At 37.6% G+C, this 19,611-nt stretch overlaps 3 protein-coding genes across 3 annotated transcripts in view; 2 read left to right on the top strand and 1 right to left on the bottom strand.

Moving 5' to 3' along the window:
• The first annotated feature begins 1,175 nt into the window (after window positions 1-1,175).
• Window positions 1,176-5,322, top strand: LOC117295731 (bcl-2-like protein 1). Its single transcript, XM_033778451.1, has 2 exons — window positions 1,176-1,954; window positions 2,501-5,322. Exons 1-2 carry the CDS (start codon window positions 1,403-1,405, stop codon window positions 2,618-2,620), a joined length of 672 nt encoding a protein of 223 aa, XP_033634342.1. The 5' UTR covers window positions 1,176-1,402; the 3' UTR covers window positions 2,621-5,322.
• An 8,782-nt stretch (window positions 5,323-14,104) lies between these two features.
• LOC117295360 (ski-like protein) lies at window positions 14,105-19,379 on the bottom strand. The gene is made up of 5 exons (XM_033777967.1): window positions 19,082-19,379; window positions 16,837-18,080; window positions 15,877-15,960; window positions 15,066-15,146; window positions 14,105-14,425 (listed from the first exon to the last, which is right to left on the bottom strand). The coding sequence occupies exons 2-5, from the start codon at window positions 17,981-17,983 to the stop codon at window positions 14,349-14,351; spliced, it is 1,389 nt and encodes a 462-aa protein (XP_033633858.1). The 5' UTR covers window positions 17,984-18,080; window positions 19,082-19,379; the 3' UTR covers window positions 14,105-14,348.
• LOC117295359 (conserved oligomeric Golgi complex subunit 1-like) overlaps window positions 17,936-19,611 on the top strand; it is a 48,587-nt gene continuing 46,911 nt past the window's right edge. The window contains exon 1 of the mRNA XM_033777965.1: window positions 17,936-17,984. Within this exon, the coding sequence (XP_033633856.1) occupies window positions 17,936-17,984 (49 nt within the window). The remainder of the gene's footprint in view (window positions 17,985-19,611) is intronic.

Raw genomic sequence — 19,611 nt, forward strand, 5'->3', positions numbered from 1 at the left:
GAGGAGGGTTACGTTATCGCGACCAGTTTATGTTTTGCCTGCATAATTTTACTCTTTAAAGTTGCTGATACCTTGGATTTGTATAGGAAGTATGAAGATGCACACTTAGTTTATTTGCCTGCGCAGCTTAACTGTATTTTTATTTGTACATAAATTACGAAGATATCAAATTTATAGACTTTATAATATGCTCCATTATTATAATAATATTTCTTATTTGGAATCATGAGGGATAACTTTCCGTATGGCACCACCACTTGTTCACCCTTTTTTACAAAAAGGGATATCTCATTGAGGTAAATTAGATACTATATTATTTCATATCGGATGAAAAAGTGGTGGCGCCATACGGAAAATTTTCCCAGAATAACAACAACAAAACTCGTGAAGCACAGCAACAAAGTTAAAAGTCAAGCCAAATAAAAAATCCAAAATGAGACCAACCTTACCTTTCCCTCTCTTTTGGTGGTGGAAGATTTACGGCCTGGGCCGAGCTCGAGGACGATTACGAAGTCGGGTACAAAATAACCAGCGTCGGTTTCCAAGTTGCAACACTACATCAAATCTATATAAACAGTTTTGTTAGACCAGGATATCCTGGTTTTGTAATTCTATTATATTTATCACTATTTATCTAGCACTTCCTGTCGTTAATGTCGATTGCTTACTTTCGGCAGCCATGTTTTTCCTCATGTCAAAACATCATACAATCTGCGTATGTACGTACATACACTTGCATCAGCGATTCGATCACACAACACCTTTTGCTCCCCGCTTGCATCACACTAAAAGATCCTTCGATTCAGTGTGAGGGGAAACTTGTAATTATTATGATGTACCGGTAAAATAATAGTTTCATCAAGCAGACAACTGAGCAGTCAATTTTCAAAAAATGTCATTGTTAAAATAAATGCTTATTATTAATTCTTATTTGTTTATACTGATCTCTTCTAAGATGATAAGTTTAATAAAATTAAAAGTTTAGCTAAGTTTCTTAAATTTAATCTACCTGCCTTTAAAATGGAATAACCTAAATGATTGAAACATTCCTCTTCCTTCTTGGAAGCCGTGACGTCAAAGCATGTGTCTGGACGTCATTCTAAAAATAGCCCGTCGCAAAAGTTCGGCATAACCATTCGGTCTATTTCGGCTGTGAATCGGGACTTTTCGGGCCTTCGTACGAACAAAACAGACGCGGTTGTTGCGATGCATTTTTAGAGGACGTTGATTTCGTTTAGATAGTGGGTCTTCTTTTCTGCTCGTTGTCGACGACTGCGGAGGTTTTGTATCAGGACGGCCCGCCACTCAACGGGGAAGCAAAGATCAAGTAAATTGAAGATTTTGTAGAAAATATTCACTGCAGCAAGTTTTCTTCATCCGTAAACGGTTCGGGACATCCTTCATGATGTCGGAAACGATTTTGAATAGTGTTTCTCCGCAGAAAAACAGCATTTCTAAGCTGTTTTACACAGGGAACGGTTCGAAGAATGCACCACCAAGCCCAACAACAGAATTGAATGGAAATGCACCGTCACCCAGCCAGGAGTCCGACTGCAGAAGAATTTGCAAACGACTAAGTGAAGACTTTATACACTATAAATTGAATTCCAACGTTGGAAGGCCATGCTGTCATTTCGGCGATACATTGCGGAGAGTAGGAAGCGAAGTGGAAGAGAGATATGCCATCACTTTGAACGGACTTGTGAACAATCTGCAGTATGATCCAAAGAAACATGGCGCTGGGCAGGAACTGTTCAATGTCAGCTTGAACGCCATGTTCGAGGAAGGATCTGCAAATTGGGGTCGTGTTGTAATGGTGTATGTATTTGCAGCCAGATTAGCCAAATACTGCGTTGAGAATGGAAACTCGGAGTATGTAGATGAAATTGTTGAAGTTTGTGGAGAATATGTTGCTGACAAATTAACACCGTGGATTGTTAAACAGGGTGGATGGGTAAGTCATCAACATTTATTGATGAACCACTTAATAATAATTAGTTTGCCAACTTTGTTTTGTATTTTTATTAATGTAAAAAAGAAAACGTGTTCTTCATTATGATTCAGTTCCACCACCTTGACCACATCTTCCTGTGCCTGTGTGGAAATTAAATTGTTAAAACATCAAGAACTTCAGAATTTCTTTTGTATCCTGCCACCACTTTTTTATCGATAGTAGGCCTATATTTGATATATTCAATTGAGATATTCTTTTTGGTAAAAACATGGAGGTAGAAATAGAATGAGTGGAAAAGTAATGGCAGGATTTATATACTTTTGAACTGAAATGTTTTCCACATCACCTCCCCCCAAAAAACAAAACCCTTACCAAACAAACAAAGCGTCAACATTATGAGAAAAAAAAAAACAAGCTGTGCAGGAGCGAGTCAAATGTAAGTCTACCCATTCTGAGGTAATGTACCAAAAACCAAAGTATAATAAAGCAGTGTAAAAAAAGTTGGCTTCATTTTTTTGTTTTTGTTTTTGTTTTGTAATGTTTCAGGACAACTTCAATGAGAGTTTCAAGGCAAAAGATTGGAAGGAGACGGCTACTTTTAACTCGCTACTTTTTACTGGAGCAGTTCTTGGTGGATTGGCAGCGCTGAGGTTCCTCACAAAGTGATTGAAGGGAAACACCGAAGAAATGACAAAAATTAACAAAATAAATAAAGATAAAACTTGAATCAAAAACTTTAAAAATCCAACTTTATATGATGATATTTGCTTTGAATATGCCCCGAAACTTTTGAAAATTTACTTTTTTAAAAATGTAACCAATTGTTTTTCAATTTCTTTGAAGACGTGAACATTGAATACCCTCTTCTGGAAGGCAATACACATCTAAAGGCGTTTTAAAATTTTCAAGTCAAGCTTTACTCTTAAACCCTTTAACTAAACTCATTTCCTGTCATAGTGGGTTGTTTTTTTCAAGATTTTCTTTTCAGTTTTGATCTGAGACATTGGATTTGACATTAGGTTTATGTGCATTTTAAGCAGTGCATAAATAGGCTCGTCACATTGCAGCTGATTGTCTATGTATAAATAATTTTGACATTACAATAGACTTACTTTTTAGTTTATCTGTACTGTCACTGTCTGATTTTGATTGAACCAAACTTGTGACAGATGCTTGCCAACTATTATGGTTTTTGAGGTTGTTAATAAATTCCAATGTAACTTTTTAAATCAGTACATTTATTTAGTTATGATGTTGGTCCTGGACCACCATCAAGCGTGGACGGCTCACAGCAGGCCTGGAATTGCATTTTAGAGGGCAAGGCTATTTTCATTTTGCAAAGGGCACTTCTTCAAGAAAGTTTGTTTAACGTTTGAAAGTGCTCCAAGGCAAAGGCCAGGGGCTTATGGCCTCTGTGAAATTCTATGCCTGGGACAGTGTGGTGAAAGTTACAAAACACTAAGTATTTACTTATTTGAAAATTACATATACTAGAATGAAACGAGCACTATTACTTATTTGTTTTTAAGTTCTCATTTGCTGTGTCATTTTACAAGAACATTCCTTCCTGAGTTTGGAGTTGGCTTTACAAGTATTTAGCTTTGATATTTAAGGCTACATTGTTGATCTGTGGATCAGGATAGTGCCTATGACAAGCTGGCCGTTATAAGAGATTGCCTGAAAAAAACTCGGGCAATTAAAAATAGTTTTGTGTGTTGTTGCCTACCCTTGATAGTCCGAGACTTCAAGGGTAAACAGTTTGACTGAATCTGTGTGTGCTGTCCTACTTTTTCTATCATTTTTTGTTTTAATGATGCAAAATATTAGGGGAATCAACCAATTAACTTTCATCAATGTGCAAAGGTCCTGATTGACAACTGACCAAGCTTTTGAATGGTAGCTGGTGATCTCAGAGTGAATGAAAAGGTCAAGTAATCTTTTACATTCTGAGACGGTTATCGCTTCAAAAAGTCAGAGGTACTTGGACAGGTCCAGAAAGGGATCTTTGTATATTTTTGAAAAAAATCATGAAAGTGTTTGAATGGCCCGTTGTTATTATTTTAGTGACAATGCCAGTGGAAATGCACTAATGAAGTTAACAAAGTGCAATATTGTATTCATAACAAGCATAACATACATTTGTACAGTGTATAAATATATTGTATGTTTTCTTGTGGTGATGTGATAGGTGTAAAGTGTACATAATACCATACATGTTGTAATTGTCGCATAAGGATTTATCTAATTCTACACAAGAATGTTGGTTTTTAAATTGATTTGACACTGTTGACATTGCACTTTAAGGGGATTTTGATTTTCCAATTGAGTTTGGGTTGGGCTTGGGAGGAGTTATAAACTGCTGGTTGGTCCACATTATATAACATTCTATTAGAATTATTGGCATGGTACACAGTATTTGCATAGATCTGTAAACCTCCTAAGAATTTGAGTTTGAACCATTTGTGAAGATAAGGTGGTAGCACCACACTGAAGTAGGTTCTTTTATCTAAGCGATGTCAAATGCGTTTGTAACATGCAGAGTTATATTGAAGTTGCTAGTAAGGTCACTCACAAATATACCAAGTTAAAATCACAATTTAAATGATTTGGCTGACAAAAGGGAAACATTTTACTCTGTAATGTAGGTGGTGTGTTGTGGGCAAGCGGACTAGGGCAGGAACTCGAGTTTTGTAATTTACAGAAATTGGGTTCAAATCCTAGCCTGAACACTTGTGTCCATGAGCAAGGCACTTTATCATAATTGCTTCTCTCCACCAAGGAGCACAAATGGGTACCGGCGAGAGCTGGGAAGTAACCTTTGTCAGACTGGTATCCTGTCCAGGGGAATATAAATATTCTCAGTCATTTAATGCTTAGGGATATAAAGACTGGCCAGATGAGCCTTATTGACTCAAGAAAGACTTAACTTACCCTGTACACATACAGTATGGACTGGACCCTATATTTGTATGAGCAGTTATTTTATCTATGATGTACGGGTATGGACAGCAAGTGATACAAAAACGGTATCTTCTACTGATCTCCTGGACAAAAACAGTCCTGAATTTCGAGAAGAATAACTGAATCATTGTTTTTAGTTTAATTACATCAATTCTCCTTTTTTCTTGCTTTTTTTTTTTTTTAATTCACTTTCTGGTCTCTTGCACAAATCACTTTTGTGGCTATGCTTGAATGTGTAAAGTTGTTGCCCACTGCCCACTGCTGTTCAATTTCCTTCATTCATGCTACATGTTAAATTGTATACACAAGTTATTCCATGTTGGATGAAAAGGCTCGTGGTTTTTGACTTAAAAAAATGGCCTTTGGCAGTCTTATGGGGTTGAAAATGTATACATGTAGTTGAATCTAAAAAAAAATCAACATGCAAATCAAACAAAATAGAGTTATAATATATAAACAATTTACATGTTTAGTTTTGGTAATGTTCAGGACTGGAATTCAATTCTGAAAGGGCAATGCCATTTTCATTTTGCAGAGTTCATCTTAAAGAGAAAATCTTAAAGTTTGTGGAAAACTTTTGAAAGGGCACCAAGGCCAAGACCATGATAACAAAGGCCATGGCCTTAAGTGACCTCTGTGGAAATCCAGGACTGGATGTTGGAAGGCTGGAACACTTGTCAACAAGCTATCTAGTACAAATCTATGACCTTACACTGGGGAGGTTGTGAGTGTCATAAACATGATAGCCTATCTTGGGGGGGGGGGGGGGGGGGGCTCTTATATTGACTAGCACATGTATTTAGCTTCATTATCAAGAAGAGTTTCTTTTTGTTCATGTTTCTTAACCCTACACGAGCACTATTATATGTAATGTACATGTAAACAGTATATACAAAGTAATAAACTTAACTGTTTCAAGCTAAAGTGTGTCAACTGTAGTATTTTTTGTAAAGATCGCATTTTCCTCTAAAGCCAGTCAATTTTTTGAAAATGATGTGCCTAGTAGCTCAGAATGTGGCACATTTGGCTTGTGCGTAAAGCGCTCGCCTCTCACCAAGGTGACCCCGGTTCGATTCCCGGTCGGGGCCATATGTGAGTTGAGTTGTGCGTTGGTTCTCTGCTGTGCCACGAGGGTTTTCCAGACTATCCGGTTTTCCTCCCTCAGGAAAAATCAAACACTTTCGATCTTGGCTGTGCTCCGTGGTCATAATGGGTTGATGTGGCTGGCAGCTGAATGCGCCCTTGCATGCCTCCTTCTCGAACACATTGTAGCCACGTCCTTCGCAATTTCGCTCTTAGCTGCGAGTAAGGATGATTAGCCCCCCAAATTATTATTATTATTTATTATAATGTCATATTTTAGTGGACACACAAGAAATCACACACTGTGTCTGTTGCTCACTAATTTTCCCCTACTTTCACCAGTAACAACTTGTGTCAAATTTTAAAAACAATAACACCAACAACAGCTATTGATAACTGGAATTATCCAGACTGATTGTATACTATCACAGAGTCACGTACACAGTACCACCAGGAAGAAGTTTGCCATTATTCCCAAAACCCAATTGTAGTTAAAAGGTCAAGTCCGTCACTGGATCATTACTATTGCCACAAAACTACTCATTATTTGTAATGCAGTGTAATACACACAATAACGGGGTGTCAGGCAAATTCTTAGTAAAAAGGATTTTGTTTGTTGCGGTGGCCATAGAGTAATTGTTGATTGTGATCATCGCGTCGCTATATCGGACCATATTGCTATGAGTCAGATTATCTGTAGTGCAAAGGTCTAATCAGATCAAGATGATTATATTCTAATGCTTCATTAATATTTACAAATCAATAAACTTGAGGTACCTATAAAAGTCAAGTGTAAACAGAGGCGGGGATTGTCTTTGTATTCTGGGCATGTAAATACATGAAATTTCTGTCTGCGCTGATGCAAGTAGTACAAATAGAACTATGGATCGCCCTATATTGTTAAACAACCTTAGCAACAGCTTTGTGTGTTTGCGTAAACATTAATGCAGTAAAGGAGGACACAAAATTGTTGAAAATCATTATCACCAACCGTAGATACTACAGTGCGCCCTGAAACAATTTTGTTAAATAAACATGGAGGAAGAAGAACATACAATTAAATCAAAAACCTGCTCAAATTTTAATTAAGGTTTGGGCTTGGGGAGATCCTTCTCTAAAGAAAATTAGTGTACAACTTATAACTCATCCCATAATAATTTATCTTTGTATGTGGAAAACAGTTATAACGGAAAGTTATGCATGTACACCATACTGTTCGCTTAAAAGCTATAACCAAAATGAATTTGGAGTTGTGTCATTCCTGACAAAGCATTAGCTATACCCTCTATTGGAGATCAAATCCTCCAATCTGGGTAAATTACAATGCGCAATATCTCAGTTGGGGTTGGGGTAGATTTGTTGGCACGGTCACTAGTATTAATAGGTCATTTCCACCTAGCTAGCTTTGAGCCATGTTCAAATAATTTAGTGGTTAATATTGTCCCTGTCATGATTTCAGCTTATTGTGAACCTCTCTTGTCATATCTTGTGCCAAGTCTTGTGCAATCAAATGAAATGTAAAAAACAGGGAAGTGTGTTTTCACTTACAATAATATACACAATTGACTTAAAATGAACACTACACTTTTTTGAGTGGAGAAAACCTAACCATGTAACATACACCCTTCCTAAGAAAACAGCATTTAATGTATACCCTCTTTTTGGAGATCAAGGGTTCCAACTTGGGTAGTTTACAATGCACAATATCTTAGTTGGTTGGTTTTATTGGCAAGTTTACTACATTGCAATTAGTAATTTCCACTAAACTTGCTTTCTGTAGACGAGGGTCAGAATATCAAAAGATGGTAGTGGACACAACCAGGCATTTTTCGACTGATTTCACCAGTAACAACCTAATTTGTGAAGCTTGTATATAGGGTTAGCAACAGACTTACACAGTGTTGACATAAATTCGTTATTACCTAAACCATTCCTCAATGCCTAAACCATTCAGCATCTTGCTCATGCCTAAAACTGTAATTTGGTTCAGCTTGATCCGGTTCCTCTTTTGTCATTGATTTTGTGACACTGAATAACAACCCTTTCAGTTTTCCTAGAACTCTAACCTCAGCTGATGCAAGGCTGGTGAAAACAAGTCTCCACTATGCCAAGTCTTGTGCAATGCTAATGCAAGAAGTGAAAAACAGGGAACTGTGCTTTCACTTTACCATAATACACAATGTAATACACTTGTTTTGAATAGAGGAAACCGAACAATAGTTGTTCTTGTTTTCAATTCCAGTATTGCAAAACACAGCATGCCAGTGCCATTTCCTGGTTCCTTCTTTTCACATGCTGGGTTGGAACACTTATCAAGTTGTATTGTGTTTGTAAATGTACTCCCTGAATACACACCAACATTATGCATGTTTAAGGAATTACTGTATTTTAGTGGATGGAGAGCTTGGTATTTTGAAATGTCAAAACATTCCAGCGGTTTTGTTTGAAACGTTCATTTTATATTTGTGGAGGGGTTGAAAAGTAAACATGCAAGCTTCTATTTTAGGAACAAAAATATCTTACACGGATGTCAAATGACTTGCTCAATGATGTACACATTTTGTGAAGGTTAAAGGGAAATTACATCATCTCATTTCATTAATTCTGGTTGTGAAGCCAACAACTCTCAGAAAAGCAAACTTAATCACTGTACTAGCAGCCAAGAACCCAATGGAGAGAAATTGTGGGATTGTGGGTTTGTTGGGTAGGATTTAGACAATTTTGTTCCAACAATCTGTTTAGATATGTGCCAGTGACTGCCAAGAAAAACACGAGCAAATGGTTGTACTAAAAATTGATCAGGGATTCCTTGGTTTTAATTCATTATCACAAACAGCATTGGAAAAAAAGATGCAGAGAAACTAGCCATCAGGGTCACAAAGGCATGGAAGAATTAGACACAATGGGAAGCTCAAATAGCACTGAATAATGCTGACCTATTTTGTCTTCAAATTCTGGTCTTTAAATTTAGCCTAGTGTAATTATGCTAAATTCAAGTGCTCAGGCAACTGTGAGGCCTACATTTAAAGAAAAAAGGGTCAGCAATTGTAAGCAAATCTGGATAATTCACTCTAATTGTATTCTGATGAAATTCCATATATTCATTTTAATTAATATATTCATTTATTAGTCTGTCTGATTTAATTAAGGACCTTCACACATTGCCATATTTAGGCAGAAAATAAATCTACAAGTCCGAACAGTGGACACTTGACCTTAGTATTGAATTCTTGAAAAGATGCCAGCCCATTCCTGTCATGGTCAGCGAACACATATAAAACCAACATTGTAAATTATTCACATACCAAAAAGAAAAAGATAACTGGGTCCCCAGACAAGGAATGTTGAATTGAAGCCAAGCATTCTATATCGAGACCATCCATGTCTCTAAAATTAATTTCATACATAGCAACTACTACTTGCATTTTTTAATTAAATTTTCACCCCTTCAAATATGTAAAGATGACTCCATTTTGCCCTGTGAAAATTAGACATGACCTTTCATCAACAACCACATACACCATGAACATAATTCGGAACATTCCATTCTTCACCAGAGGGGTGTTACAACCTGCTGACTTTGCACAGTGTGTGGGGGATGGTCATAATCGATTGCACAAACACAACTGCAAACGTCATGTGTGACTCAGATTCTAATTGGCGCCCTCTGGTGGCTAAACTATTGTTGGGTGTTGTGAAACAATGGCACTGCGTTGGCCTTACCGTGGGAAAACACAAACAAATGTACAAAGCCTGGATCAATAGGGCAACAAAAGTACATTCCTGTTGTGGTTGGATATGGCCCTGGGAGATCTAAACACAAAAATGGTAAAACAACCAAACACTACCCTTATGAGAGACACTGAGTATTTGGCCAGCTCTGAACAGTTGGTGATGTTGCCAAGAACACACAGTAACCTTGGAAACTGTGAGATGACTATAAATATAAATGAAACGTGGAGAGAAGCATCACTTGATTTCTACGAATGAAAGTCAAATCATGCCTCTAGAAGTGAATAATATACTGCGGCAAAGTTTATTGCATAATGTGTCAGAAACTGCTTACAATTAGTTTAAAGCATCCACGACTTGTTTCCCTCGTGAGAACAAGAATGCTGAGTAAGCTAAATCAAAACTTTTTGGGGTTTCAATTTTTAATTCTCAGAAATGACAAAGACATTATTATCTCCATCCAGATGGGTAATTGTTGGTTCATGATTTTGTAGCACTTTGTACTTTACTCAGTCTTGTCAGTGATGATTCACTTCTAAGCAAATAAATCCACCAAAGATTAAAGATTAAAACAAAAGACAAATATTGGTAGACATTGAAGTTATTCCTTGATTTATAAATGTCAAGTTCATATTCAACAAGATAATCACTGTTTAATATCTGTCTAGAGAGAGACATCATCATTCATTACAGTTACAAAGGGTTACAATGTAAAATATTGTCAGCATTTTCAAACCAGTAAAGAAAATACACCACGACTCGAATACTCCCCAACTCTTGTACAATGTACAGAATGGAAAAACAAATCATACAGACCATCTTAAATTATAAAACAAAACACGCGTGAACATGAAGAAGTTGAAATATAGAACCCGCAAAAAAAGTCTAATAAGTTCTCAAGGAAAAAACACCAGTTCTTCTCAGCGAGTTAACCTAGACAGTAACTTTGCACGTCCCCAAATTTGAGAAAACATTTTGTAGAGAACACATATTTTAAATATGCTATGTCAGATTTGTGGCCGATTTTACCCCAAAATTTTGATTTAAAATTCAATAGGTATTACACACTTTATTTGAGCCATTGCTCGAAAAGTCCGCCAATTGATAGTAGCAGTGAAATAAAGTGCTCAAAGTTAGTTTTTGTCGCGATCCCGACAATATATCACGTGACCAATTCTTATGTGTTTTATAATAAATGTTTTTAAATTTTTGCCATGGTTCCTGACCATTAAAAGTAAAAGTTAAACTTTTTTTCCGTTAGAGCGGGTGATACTCTTTGAATTACCATTCACTCAAAACAAATCTATTTTTTTAATGTTTGGGGCCAAAAATCTGACATAGCATCTTTGAACTGTTGAGGTTGGCATAAAGCCACTTGGTCTTTAAAATAATCATTGCAAACAGAATGGCTTTCTTAAATACATGCTACAAAGAAATCAAATACACCCATTCCTTTGGCAGCCATGTTTGATATTGTCAAACAATGGAAACATACGACTCTCAGCCAATGATAGCTCTTCATTGACCTTAGTGAGAGAACTGTTTTGGGCTTGTGATGTCATATATACAAACACTTGCATTTAAGGATGGATTGGAGAATACAATACACTGATCTTACTTCTAGCTTTGTGTGTATGAAGTATGAGAAATATCCTGTTTAGTGATGAGTTCCATATAGCATTTTGTGTACCTCATTACTTGTACATTGTATACAATGAAATTGAAATATAAATCGGCTAAACATTTCTTCTTTTATAAGTACATCTCTGTTAATTATCTATCTAACTGTATATAATGACATTTAAATGCAAAGTATACCTTTGGTTGGTGGAATCTTTTGATTGTTTTAATCCTATAAAAATGTAAATATACAATACAAATAACATTCAGATGCTGGCATCTATGGGTTAACTACATCAAACTTTATTATCACGAGAACAAATATATTGGAGTCTGACTTTCTCAAAGTTTCTTAATACTTTCAGTGATTTTGTCTCACAAGAGCCAATCAAGCCTGGTAGCTTGTTCTTGTTAAGGGCAGTTTTTCCATAAGGGCACCTCTACGAGGGAAGTAAATTTCTACTGGAACATTTCAAGGGACACAAAGGCACTGAGTTGGTGGTCAGGTTGGCGTAGTGGTATCTTTCCTTGCCGTCCACCTCTAGGACCGCAGTTCGAATCCCGCCCAGGGCTAGGTATTCAGTCCCTACCCAACTGCGTAGGTTTCCCCTTAAATAATTCTCAATTTTTTTTCCTCCCACATCTAAAACTGACACTTTTTCGTTGTCTTCTCTCCATTAGGTTATCAGCTAGTACTACAGTGATTGAGTTTGCTTTACTGAGAGTCCTTGGCTTCACAACCAGAATAAATGAAGTGAAATGAAATGCCCAGGGGCATGGTGGCCATTACCTCTGAATCATATGTAGAGTATCGGGCCTGATTCATTCGAGTGAAAGACAGGAATGCAAGATTGACAAACCACTGACGTTAGAAACGCAACAATATTGCATTAGTGTCCATTTTCCCTCAAATAAAAAAAATAAAAAAAATTAGTAAACCTCCGATTGTAGCACACTTAATAAAATACATCATTAAAAATACATTAGTGGTGGTCACAGTGACAGTCTCCATTCAGCCAAAAAGGTATGCATTTTGGTTTTAAATACCTGTTTTTTTCTAAATTGATAAAAGAAAAGATAAAAAACAAAAACAAGTTCATCAAAATCAACCCAGCCAAGGTTAAAAATATTTTTGTTGTATTTTTTCCTGGTACAGATGTTCAACGTGCATGACCCTTTACCCTGTTTATTCATGCGAACGGAAAATGAGTAAAATATGTACGTGGTCAACCTTGGGTTATTCTGAGCATTCCGAGGTTGTTGTCAACAGAAATACCGATGGGAATTTAACACCAACGTATTTCACACTAAATGACTGACCTACAAAAGACAAGCATTCAGGGTGAGAACCGGTTTTACTCTGTTTGGTCTTTCATCAGACAGAGTACCAGGCAGTAGTTATGACGAATCAGATTGCGTAAGAGTGAGCGTTTTTGGTGAGAGTGTATTCATCTATTGCAGAGCTGCCATCATTTGCATCTAATCTTGCAAGCATGGGGATTTTGTGTGACAATCAGGGCGATACTTTAACATTCAATAAAAAATGAAAAAAAGTTTCCTCAATCTAAGAGTTTTCCAAGTTTGTTCATTAGAACATGGAATGATACGTGTAGGTTTTCAGTGAAATTTCTGCAGAATTGGTTGGCAGCTCAGCTATGAGATGTCTCAGGATTAGGATTAGCAAAGTTCTCCCTAGGTCCAATGGCCAAATGCTACACTTAAAACAGCTACATGTAAGGGCCAGTTAAAGTTTTCTCCAACTTGCAAGTTCATTGTTGAAGAACATCCCTATTTCATATGAAATATGGACTCTTGTCAAATCCGACCGGACAGACTTGCGAAAAGACAAGCTATTTGGTTTCCTGCTGGCTAGTCACTGAAAAAGTTATGGCCAAACAAACCCTGGTTAATTTATCACACATACAACACATTTCACAAGAAAATGGCTTAACACATTAGACACGAAACTGTTTTCAGTTGGTTTCATTCCTTTTCAAAAGCACTAACTATTGAAAAGTTTGCATGCATGATATATCACATGTAAACCGAAAGTAAACAAACTGCACCAGGATATTGCAACATGACCTAGTATTTATTCGAGGACTTTGTTCTCTTGTGATACTTTAGAACTCTTCAGTTGGGAAACTTACAATAGTCTAAAAGGCTAGAAATATCAGGTTGAAGTTACTGCTGTCAGTTTCTGACAACATAAACAATGCATGCATCACAACACATGTAGAATGTAGACTGTATCAGGACAGTTTTAGCCAGAGGGGTGTCTGGGTGTCTTTTGGACAGCCTCTTCTAGATTTGGCAGCCTGTTTTGTCTGGGCAAGTAAACAATTTGGACACCCAGTTTCTAAAACTTCCAGCAATTTTACCTAATCCTGGATAAAGTATTGTTTCTGGTCACATCTGTTTGATAAAAATTAATTATCCAATTTATTTCAACATTGAGTTCTTGAGGGTGTGATTTTTTGTCACAGGCATTTGCTGAATGATAATACGGTAAAGAGTATATCTGAGCATATTAAGCTAGATTTGGGGATTTTTTTTCTCTTTTTTTTTTTTTCAAGAAAGACCTTTAAATTTTTTTTTAAATAGGCATGATAGCCAAGACCAGGAAAACAATGCCCTTGTTTTTTCCCCTGTGGTAATTCCAAGTCTAACATGATTCTTGTTTCGCTTCCTAATGACATTGTCATTATAAAGTGGCACTCCAGCCCCCCCCCCCCTCCCCCCGGAGACATTTTGGAAAGGTTCCAATAATACATCCTTCAGTCCAACACCCGGTCCCTGTTTAGATTGGCATGCGTGGACCTGTGCCAAGCAGGCAGGCTTCAACTTGCATTGTAGGTCGGCCATCCTTCCTCCACAACACTCATGTAATACATACATTGGGAGTGGGTGGAGAAATGGGTTGGGGATCAGAAACATCAAGGAAATGTATTAATCATTGTCCCACTATTGGATTTATAGAATGAGTATTTTAACTTCCCTACAGATTTTGCAGACGCATGGCTCTCAGCTGCACCTCAGCATTCTGTCTCCTCTTCATCTCTTCTTGGTACAGACCTGTGTACATTGTAAATCACACTACAAACTCATTTCTGTCGAGTTGAATACCACAAGAGGGCGCTATATCATTTAGACACACTGCACAATCTGTTTTTCAGTGGATGATATTGAACGGTATGTGTATTGTGTCAGATGGATTCACAACATGACATCATATTGCTACATGTGTATTGCAGATTGGCATAGCTTCATTTAAAACCAGTGGGTGATATTGTATGGTAATTGGTCAAACAGTTTGAGCTGTTGTTGAGTGTGTAGTTGTCCTGCCTGTTTAGAATTTCAAGGCCGAGCTGTTTAGAGTACCAAATCACGCTCTGGTGTTTGAGTCCTTGTGCAAAATACTTTACCATAATAGATCGATCCATTAGGCTCCGCCCACGGCGCACGTGTGAGCAAGAACACGTGAGCCTCTCCAATGCCATTCTGCACAACTCTGCCACGCACGCCAAACTAACGCGCACGCATGTCAGACTTTATTTTGTCGGACTTTTGGTGGCGCAATGGGTTGTGATTGGTCAATACGAAATGGGGCGGAGCTTAATGGATCTGTATATTGCTTTGTCCTTCTATGGGAAATCCCGCTCTTACTGTCTTAAAGGCAGATATCTATTGATAAATATTAAAAGGATAAACTCACCCTCCAGTTCTCTGATCCGCTTGTCTTGCTCTTTTCTCAACTCCCTTTCTGCTTCATATTTCTTCTGCCAATCAATGCCCCCTGCAAAACAAAAATGTAGTTCATAATTTTAAAGGCAGTGGACACTATTGGTAATTGTCAAAGACCAGCCTTCACAGTTGTATCTCAACATCCGCATAAAATAACAAGCCTGTGAAAGTTTGAGCTCAATCGGTCATCAAAGTTGCGAGATAACGGTGAAAGAAAAATAACCCTTGTCACACAAAGTTGTGTGCGTTTAGATGGTTGATTTCGAGACCTCAAATTCTAAATCTGAGGTCTCGAAATCAAATTCGTGGAAAATTACTTCTTTCTCGAAAACTATGGCACTTCAGAGTGAGCCGTTTCTCACAATGTTTTATACCATCAACCTCTCCCCATTACTCGTCACCAAGAAAGGTTTTATGTCAATAATTATTTTGAGTAATTACCAATAGTGTCCACTGCCTTTAAATGGACCAAAATATTGTGCACAAGACCAGATTTGAAATGAGAAAAATAAAATAAAATGCACTCAACAGAATTGAAAGATCGTTATCAGATTCATAGCCAACATCTCTTGACAACAATACTGCACAATGAGTGAACTATTACCACACAAGACCCAAACAGGGCTGGTCCAGTAGTGAGTGCTACTGGCCCCCTGCTGAAATCAGTGACCTCAGGCAAGCTTTCCGGTGTAAATTTCAGGCATGGTTGACAGTAGACAGGTGTCACTAAAAGCCTCTGCATGCAGCATACTTTTACCATCTCCCTCTACATGTATACATACCTGGGCTGTTCTGTTCCTTCTCCTGCATCTTCAATGCTGCAAGGTTGAGTAGTTCCTGAGCAGTCTGAACAATAAATAAAGGATCTGTGGAGGACAAAATATATTGATTTACTTCATATTCATATCATGTGTAATTGTATAAAACTATTGTATCATGGTCTTAAAAAAAGAAGACAAAAATGTTCACATTTAAGGTCTACCCATCTTGTAAGCAAATCAATTAGATTAAGATTGCAGAATGTAGGATTTGAGGCATTGCATGGTGAGGTATCAATATGTTTGGTTTGTGGTAACACCATGTGTGTATCTACTTGCCAGGTAGAGTTTGTTCTTAGAACTGTCTTGCTTAATTCTACTACCGCGGAGTAGATTGTTCGGGTGTTCAGGAGACTTCTCAGTTCTGAAAAGAACTGTCCTGCTTATTACCTATTACCTGGGCGGATGGTTAAGAAATACTATAGGCTGGGACTACTACTTTAGCTTATAGGATCGTAATTAACTGTACTACCTCTTAGTCAGTTCTTGGGTTGGTCTCTAATAGTTGATAAGCAGGACAGTTCTTTTCAGAACTGAGAAGTCTCCCGAACACCCGAACAATCTACTCTGCGGTAGTAGAATTAAGCAAGACAGTTCTCTAAGAACAAACTCTACCTGGCAAGTAGATACACACATGGTGTTACCGCAAACCAAATATATAAGATTGCAGAAGTTAGTTGTGATTTCATCACAATGTCATTCCATAAAGCAGAACATGTTGATGAGTTCCACCCCCCCCCCTGCTCCTAGGTTTGTATTCTCAGAAGATATTAGACTAGTCACCAGTCAACAACAGTCACTGCACAACATATTATTTTTGGTATTTATGGCATATTTTCACAGACTCGAAAGAGTAACTATAGTTAAGCACAATACAAGTTTACTTCTCAGAATAAAGTAAGTGACCCATCATCAAATGTTTACCATTCCGATTAAAGTGCTCCTGTAGCATCTTGCTCTTTCCTTGAGGGGTTTTGCCAGGGCTGACCGGCCTCGGTGAGGTGGCCTTCTGAACAGCATCGCCCCCTCCTCCCAAATGTATCTCCCTCTCCACGCCCCCTCCTGAGCTAATGTCTCTAATTGGATCTAGTTCAGGATGCAGTACACTGTCTTCACCAACTCTCAGTGAGTCCGTTTTTGAACTCATTGTCATTGAGTCTGTGAGGAGTTGAAAACTATCGCGGCTCTTTTCCAGGTATTTTTCAAGGAATTTTCTATTAGCTCGTCGGGAACTCGATCCGGAATGCAAGTCTTTGATCACGGGCTGGACGTGTTTAGAGGCAGAGGAAGACAAAGGGTCACCCTGCAGGAGAGTCTTGGGAAGAAGTTGATGATTTCTAAGGGACTTTTGCCTCCTGTGTCTGAGCTTCTCCGTTGAAGAGTGAAGATATTGTGAAGTCTCTCTGAGGAGACGTTCCGAAGCACTGACAGACTCCTGAATATTCTTGTCAAAGTCGGATAAAAATGTCCCTCCGCTATGAATATTTTCCTCATTCGGGGTAGGGTCCGTTTCCCTCAATTTCACTCGATGATACTCTGCATGACTACTCTTTCTGTTGTCACCATCGACAACCAATTTTGAGCTTGCTGTTTGTCCTATTTTAAAGATAAATTCCTGCCACATTCCTAATTGTTCGGTGTTTGGATGCTCCTCGTCAAGCTCCAAGGCTGGAGCCTGAGGACGGTGTCGTTTTCGCCCATGCTTGTCATGGCTGTGGCCAAGGAAGGCGTCGTAGGAAAAGAAGATCCCACAATCCTTGCACATGATACACTTTGAATGTTTATGGACGTGGTATTTCGGCACGAGGAGCCCACACTGGGTGCCTAATTGGGTAACGTGTTTCACTTGTAGTTTGCAACCCATGCTGGACCTCTGTGGTGGTTGCATAACGGCCGCCCTCCCGCTGTAATCTTGTCCAACTCCACTGTCGCTGCTGTGACTATGGGACCAATAATCATTCAGTTGATCGGCTGAAACTTTCAAGGTCTGTATTGGAGACAGAGATCTGGAAATACCGGCAAAATGCGGGCCTTCTATTTCAACCAAACTCATTCTGTCTGCTGCCTCCATGGTGAGTTTATTTCACTACTAGGAATTCCACATTTGAAATTCTCTTGTTCCGCTGATGAATCTTATTTCCCTAAAACGCCAGCATCACAGAGAAAATCTGTTGAAAAAATGAAAAACAAACAATATTAAGAACAAAATAGAAAAAAATGTAGAATATTAAATGATTAATTACTAGATAGGCATTGCTTTGCTTGATAAACTGAAAATATCCAATGATAATAATAATAATAATAATATAAAAAATACAAGGAATTTATAAAGCGCTCTAACTAACAGGGGAAAGTACCACAGCGCTGTACACACAATTAACAAAAATCATAGAATAAACAAAATAAGCAAACAAATTAGTTGAACAAAGTGGGTTTTGAGAGATTTCTTGAAGACTGCTAGTGCTAGTGAGCTAGAGTGGCAGATGCTGAAGGTAAATTAATCCAGTTCCGCTTAACAGAAATAAAAATAGGTTTGTAAGTAAGTTAAAAATAAAGTTTATATTGTTGAGGCATCTGAGCTGACACACACACATAAACAACAAAACAAAACATAAATGAATAATTAGTAGAGGCTAGAGCGAGTGACATAAGTGACAGCTACTCCTAGAAACTATAATAAGGCTCCCCAGTGAGTTCGGGAGCCTTATGAAAAGTTATATAGTTAGTTTCTAGAAGTAAGTGACAGCATGTCACACACGGTCACACTCACAGAAAATAAAAAAAGGGAAAAGTTTCCGTATGGCGCCACCACTTTTTCATTCGATATGAAATAATATAGTAAATAGTAGTACGGGGTAGTAGTACCTAATTAACCTCAATGATTGAGATATCCCTTTTTGTAAAAATGAGTGAAAAAGTGGTGGCACCATGGAAAGTTATCCTAAAAAAAAGTGTCAGATGCAGACTCAGATCAGCTGAAAATCAAATGAGATGAGCTAATTTTAATTTAACATTACCTGATTACTAAATGCTAAACGTGAGCGTGACCACTATATTCATTGAGTTTGAGATAATGATTAGGAGAATCACGATAGTTTGTATCTTCTAGTTATCCGTAATAAATATTATTTCAGAGATCACGCGTAGAAGTTAGAACTGATGTACTAACCTCCGTCTTGACCATGTTACTCTTGACATTCCGTGTCCTTACTTACAAGATACAACAACATGCAATTGCAATTGAAGAGCAAGACATGTCATGATGACGTCGATGTGATTGAATTTGAAGTCAGAAATCACAAACGTTGTGAATCAAAATCTCTGTTTTCAACAGGTCAAATAAGTAACTACAATGTTGTACTTCACGTAATGAAATAATAACTTTGCACCATGACAAACTTGCACTGTCAAAGTGTCATGTTTTTAGAATCGTTTGTGATGATATTTTCGTCTCCACATCACACACTTCGTCCTCATTCCTTCATTTATTTATGGCGCCTGTTCATTGCATCGCCTTTGTCAATAATTATGTTAAAAAGTAACACCGCATAAAACAATATTAGACATTACTTAAGTGTTCTGATATTACAAAAAAATATTATTGTAATTATTATTTAAAACAAAAATGCATTTGCCTTCAAACTTTATTTTAAAGGTATTTCAACACAAAATCTTAAGCAGCATTTTATGAAAGAGTCA

Source organism: Asterias rubens, chromosome 10, assembly GCF_902459465.1.
Source record: "Asterias rubens chromosome 10, eAstRub1.3, whole genome shotgun sequence".
In the NCBI taxonomy this organism is placed as follows: Eukaryota; Metazoa; Echinodermata; class Asteroidea; order Forcipulatida; family Asteriidae; genus Asterias; species Asterias rubens.

Excerpts from the sequence above, each read along its gene's own strand:
- LOC117295731 (XM_033778451.1), top strand. The coding sequence starts at position 1,403 with ATGATGTCGGAAACGATTTTGAATAGTGTTTCTCCGCAGAAAAACAGC. Across the intron at positions 1,955-2,500 it reads TTGTTAAACAGGGTGGATGG|GACAACTTCAATGAGAGTTT; the intron begins GTAAGTCATCAA and ends GTAATGTTTCAG.
- LOC117295360 (XM_033777967.1), bottom strand. The coding sequence starts at position 17,983 with ATGGAGGCAGCAGACAGAATGAGTTTGGTTGAAATAGAAGGCCCGCAT. Across the intron at positions 15,961-16,836 it reads GGAGCACTTTAATCGGAATG|ATCCTTTATTTATTGTTCAG; the intron begins GTAAACATTTGA and ends TGTCCTCCACAG. Across the intron at positions 14,426-15,065 it reads GCGGATCAGAGAACTGGAGG|GTCTGTACCAAGAAGAGATG; the intron begins GTGAGTTTATCC and ends CAATGTACACAG.